The sequence below is a fragment of the Monodon monoceros genome, unplaced genomic scaffold (genome assembly GCF_005190385.1).
Source record: "Monodon monoceros isolate NGI ecotype Baffin Bay Population unplaced genomic scaffold, NGI_Narwhal_1 Super_Scaffold_2, whole genome shotgun sequence".
NCBI classification, from domain to species: domain Eukaryota; kingdom Metazoa; phylum Chordata; class Mammalia; order Artiodactyla; family Monodontidae; genus Monodon; species Monodon monoceros.
Window position 1 is genome coordinate 17,127,925 of NW_021703776.1, and position 6,000 is coordinate 17,133,924.

At 43.5% G+C, this 6,000-nt stretch overlaps 1 protein-coding gene across 1 annotated transcript in view; it reads right to left on the bottom strand.

The window, feature by feature from the left end:
- CDHR3 (cadherin related family member 3) overlaps positions 1-5,796 on the bottom strand; it is a 71,227-nt gene extending 65,431 nt beyond the window's left edge. Inside the window, exon 1 of the mRNA XM_029234022.1 lies at positions 5,751-5,796. Within this exon, the coding sequence (XP_029089855.1) occupies positions 5,751-5,796 (46 nt within the window). The remainder of the gene's footprint in view (positions 1-5,750) is intronic.
- Positions 5,797-6,000: the final 204 nt, after the last annotated feature.

Consider the following 6,000-nt stretch of genomic DNA (forward strand, 5'->3'; position numbering starts at 1 on the left):
CAGCCACTATAGAGAACAGTATGGAGGTTCCTGAAAAAACTAAAAATAGAACTACCATATGACCCAGCATTCCCACTACTGGGCATATACCCTGAGAAAACCGTAATTCAAAAAGAGTCATGTACCACGATGTTCATTGCAGCTCTATTTACAATAGCCAGGACATAGAAGCAGCCTAAGTGTCCATTCACAGATGAATGGATAAAGAAGATGTGGCACGTATATACAATGGAATATTACTCAGCCATAAAAAGAAACGAAATTGAGTTATTTGTAGTGAGATGGATGGACCTAGATTCTGTCATACAAAGTGAAGTAAGTCAGAAAGAGAAAAACAAATACTGTATGCTAACACATATATATGGAATCTAAAAGAAAAAAAAAAGGTTCTGAAGAACCTAGGGGCAAGACAGGAATAAAGATGCAGATGTAGAGAATGGACTTGAGGACATGGGGAGGGGTAAGTGTAAGCTGAGACGAAGTGAGAGAGTGGCATGGACATATATACACTACCAGATGTAAAATAGATAGCTAGTGGGAAGCAGCCGCAAAGCAGAGGGAGATCAGCTTGGTGCTTTGTGACCACCTAGAGGGGTGGGATAGGGAGGATTAGAGGGAGACGCAAGAGGGGGGATATATGTGTACGTATAGCTGATTCACTTTGTTATACAGCAGAAACTAACACCATTGTAAAGCAGTTATACTCCAGTAAAGACTTTAAACTTTTTTTTCTTTTCTTTTCTTTTTTTTTCAAGGTATGTGTCCAAAGGCACCCACCTAATCGGTGGCAGAGGGAAAGTTGGGAGCCAGGGGCCCACTCTCCCTAAGACATCATGCACTTTCCTTTTGAGACTGGTGTTCCAAACTTTCTCTGGTGGTCTGAGTGCTTGAGAGCAAGAAAGAGGCTTTAATGGAATTTGACTTACACATGCATCTTAATTAAGAAGCAAAGTATAATTGCTTGACGGGTACACTTTGAAAAAGAAAAAGCACAAAAAAAGGTTTATTATCAGTCACTGAGCCCACTGAAACATCTAGCTTGTGGTTGAGAGCTGGCTGGATGATGGGCTCGCTTGTTTCCAAATGAGCAAAACCACTGCCTTGCCAGAAAGGAACCAAGGAGGCCCCCTCCCTGGAGCACGTGTGGGGATAATGAAGGCCTCCGCAGCCTCGGTTCCAGGGGAGGAAGCTGACCATCTGGATCTCTGACACCAAAGTTGGTGACGTGGTCCAGGAAGTGTGGGGCAATGCCATCTTCTCCCTCCGGGGATGCAGCAGCTCTTACTTACAGCTCTGCTTTTGGTACACAGGGCAGGTCTCACCTGAGGTGATAAATACCTCTTCATTCTCTCTATTAACCAATCCAAATGGTAGTGAAAGAAGTCAGAGGAGTGTTGTGAAAAGAGAAGGATTTGGAATCAGAGCTGCTTTGTGCCTTGCTGCTACTTGACTATGTGACCTTAGGCTGATCCCTTAACTTCTGTTGGGCCCTCTGTCAACTCTATCTCTCAGGGCTGTGTTGCTACACTGACAGTAGCCATTAAACACTTCTAATTGTTCAATTGTTCAAGAAGACACACAGGACCCAAATGAGAATGCTTCCACATCTATAGTTGATTACAGAAAAAGGATTCGGTATAGCAACAACATTCAAGTAAGGATGTGCATCCCAGCTGAACACTGCCTCGTAGCAAGAGGACGGGAGAGGCCCGGTGCCAGCTTCTGCTGTCCTCTTGTCCCTAAGAGCCAGAACAAAGTGCACTTGCTCAGATCAGGAACCACCAACATAGTCACTGATACCCTGGAAACAGTGAGCCCAAGTTAGAGTCTCTGCTGGAACTGTTTCTATTTTGATGCTCCTGTAGGTACCATCCTGTTACATAACCAGAGCCAAGAGCAGAGCCCTCTGAGGAGCTCACCGAGGCCAGGTGCCAATCATCAGTCTCACCGTCATCAATAACAATGCTTCCAGGCCGCTGCAAACTGTCCCCAAACTCCCGGAAGCCGTGGTTACAAAGCAGTGCTAGTAATCAGCAGGCTTCCTGCCTCGAACGGGAGTCAGCTCTGTGCAGGAACTTTACCAAAGCCACTCAGACTAACTGCAGCCCTACTGGAATTCACTGTCACAGGTACTGTATAAGAAAATGCATACACTCAACATACTAGAAAACATTATACAGTGTTGTTTCACTATATGCAACGTCTTCCTATCCTATGTCTTTCATTTCCACAGTGTATGCCTTCCTGGATGGGATGCTCACCCACCCACTTTGGGGGGCTGATTCTTTACCCCGCAAAGGCTAATAGAAGGGAGCCCTTAGTAGGACACAGAAGAAAGGATGGTGAGTCTTGTAATGATTCTGTGAAATCTGCACTTACACCTACAGTGTAAATGGCTCTAGGTCATCATTAACGAGAGAGGGGGTTGTTCGTCTTGCCACGTCACTCTGGTGCTGGCCTGAGGGGGGCTGGCTTCTCGCAAACCTCCTGCAGCTCCTTGGAGGTGGAAAAGCAGGCAGATTCCAGGAAGTGAGTGCTTCAGCTGGAGGTGAGGGGGAGACAACTGGTTGCCATGGAAAAGGAAGAGGGAGGGAGGACTGAGAGGAGGGATGGCCTTTTGCTTCTCTGAGGTTGTCTGAATAGGAAAGTGACATGAGAGAAAAAGTAGAAACTTTTTGTAATGTTCTTTGGATCCCATACAAAGGATTAATCACCCACAGAAAGACTTTCTGGAAATGGACTATACCTTCCTGCCTTTTCAAATTAATAAGAGCATTCAAGAGGGGTTGCACCTGCTTCCTCAGCAGCAAAATACACTGAGCCTGGGGCCTCTTTTGATTCCTGACACCACCTAGCAGGGGTCTAGGCCCAGATGGCAGACTTGGGGATTGTCCTAGAGAGACCAAGATGGCCTCACACCTGGTGCTCCGTGGACAAAACTCAGGTCAGTGGGCCTGGTAACTTTTTCATGTTCCTGTGGGTCTTCCAGCTACCAAGGAGCCCTTCTTCCATTAAACACACTGGTACTTTTCATTTCCCTGAGACTCAGACAAAAGCTAGTTCCCTGGAGACTTTCTCAAAGTGGAGACAACTTCAGTGTGCAGTGGATTTAAATACACCAAGGGGCCTTTGCTAAGTCCTCTATCTCCCACGAATGACACATGGTCCTTTGGTCTGGATGGAGCCAGAGATTGTTTCATCTCAACTCTTTCCCCTGCTACAGTTGGGAGTCTTGTGTAGTTTATGTTCTTTTAGGGCCTTCCTTTCTAAGTTGTCCCTGGAATGGGACACTTTAGCATCCCAAAGAGAAAATGTTTTCTTTCCCTCATCTTAATAGGAGGTGAAGAAGACAGAAGCCAATCTCAATGCCAATATTAAGTAGGCAGATGATCTAAATTTCTGCATTTAGGGGATATCAGTAAATGTGGGGGAAAAAACAGGTCCCCAAAGGGATAATGATCAACAAAAACAACATTTATTAGCTACGCTATATGTGTTGGCACTCAGGGACCACAGAGCAAGAAGAAACGTGAAACCTCTTATTGTAGGGCTGACATTCCACTTGAGGAGACAGGGCAGACACATAACGGATGAATTATAGTATAACTCCTGCTACCTTTCGTTGAGCACTTACTCTGTGTTAGGCTCTGTACTAAACCCTTAAAACGCATTCCATGTGTAGACGAAAGGAGCTCCAGGGTGCAGCAGGGAGAGTGTGCACCAAGAGCTAGGGCAATCTGGGAAGGCTCCATGGAGGAGGTTGGGCCTGATTGGGCCTTGGAGGATGCATAGGAGTTAGACCAAACGAGAGGAAAAAGGATACTGGAGAATGTTACTTTGTTTGAGATTATTTTGGTGATGTGTGTTTCCAATTCCCCAAAGGCGGGGACTGGTGTGGCTCTTCCCCTCTCCCAATCCTCTGTGACCCTGATGTTTTTGAGATCAAGGGTAAGGATCAGGTTCTCAGACTCACCTAAGAAAGTGAGGGAGAAACAGTCTGCATCACAGTAGACCTTCCAAAAAGTAGGATTTGACCTGTGGAGGCAAAAGTGCAGTACAGTGCATTGTCTTTTGGAGAGGGAGGGATTGGAGTGTGGTTTTTATAAAGAATCTCAAGTATTTCTTGCAAACTTTTGTGATCTGTTCCTTTCACACATCTGATGAGAAGGTTCCAAATGATAATGTTTCAGTATAAGATGCTGGATTCTTCCTAACCTCACTCTTCCCCCAATGACAATAAATGTCACCTCTTAACTCAAATGATTATGACCCTAAAAGCCTATATTTCTGGGAATATCTCCAATGTTTACTTCAAGTGAGAGTCTGAGAAGCTCAAGGCCCAGCTTCACACTCACAGTTCCTCCTGCCCTCTAAAAAGCCCAAGGTTAAAGACAGTTCAATATTATTAGGAAACCATGATTTATTTATGTTATTAACAGATCAAAGAGGAAAATCAAGTGGTCCTTTCTATAGATCTTGAAAAAACATCTGATTTAAAAATCCATTTTGACTTACAAGCAAATAGCCTAAATAAGAATAAAAGCTATCTCCTTAACATATAAAACATACCCAAAGCTATTTCATACCAAAAGCTAACATCATGCTTCATGGAGAACAAGACAAGCGTATACACTCATCATTATTGAACAACAATCTGAAGATACAGGCCCAGTAGTTGGATAAGAGAAAGAAATAAGAGATTAAAAAAAAAACAAACGAGGAAAAGAACAAATATTTATCATCTTCAAACCTGGAAAATGCATGAGAATCAACTGAAACATCATTACAAATAATAAGAAAATTCATCAAAAAACTTCCATACATTATATAATAATCTATTGAAAGGTAAGAGGGAAGAGAAAATTCTATTTACAACTGCTAAAAAGAAAAAGAACTAGAAATAAACAATCAGAATTTGCAAGATCTATATGAAAGAAAAACTCTCCAAATACTCCTGAGAAAACAAATGAAGACTTGAACAAGTTTCTAGAGCCCTGTTCTTGGATAGGAAGACTCAATGTCATACATAATAATCACTAACATTTACTAAGCATTTACTAGGTACCAGACACTCCTCTAAGCATTTTTACTATATAACTCATCAAAGATGTAAATTATCCCTAAATTAATCTGCAAATTTAACATGATTGAATTCCATACATAATGCATATACTACCTACTCAAAAATAAGATTTAATTTAGAAGGCTCAATTTAAGTAATACAAGCTGACAACACTGAAAAATCATCCAAGATTCTTGAAGCTCTTGAGTTAGGAAGAGGGAGTGCCAGAAGCACGAGGTGAATCTTTGGCTTCTATCAGAAATTTTCTTTGCTCAAGACTTGAGACACTAGCCCCTCAGTACCTCGGTTTTCCCATAGGGTGATTTGCAACCTCAGTTTGCCCCCAGAAGGCTCCAGAGTAAGGCCAGAATCTCCACAAAGGCTGGCTGACATACATAAAAAGCCCTACTAGGAAAATTCTTTCCCCAATTTTAGGTGTTGAAAGGACCACACAGGCCAGTTAGCACAAGAGGGGAAGTGAAGTCTGTATGAACATTGATTAGATGGTGGCTTTTTGGGTACCCTCTTCTCCAGATACGCCATCCCAGCCTCTCAGGGCCCCCTGATGCTGAGAAGCCCACACTTGAACAAAGCCTCCCAGAGGCAATTTCCTCTTTGGGGACTTTATTACACAATGATATCAAGCAAACTGAATGGGCCAAGACAGGTGGCAAAACAGAGTTCCTACCTGACAGGGCGCCCAGGAGAAGCAGGAGGAGGATGGCCTCCTGCATCTTTAGTTCACTTCTGTGCACCCTTCCAGCGTGTTATCCAGGACCTGAAACCTGCCTTACACCCAGAGTGTATTCCAGGTGCCACTCACCTTCCCCTCCTGGTTTTGTTACCATGCGAGAAATCAAACAGAGGCTTTAGTGTCACTAAGGGAGACTCCAAACACCACAGGACTGTTTGTTCTTTGATTCCCCCCTTCTGTGACC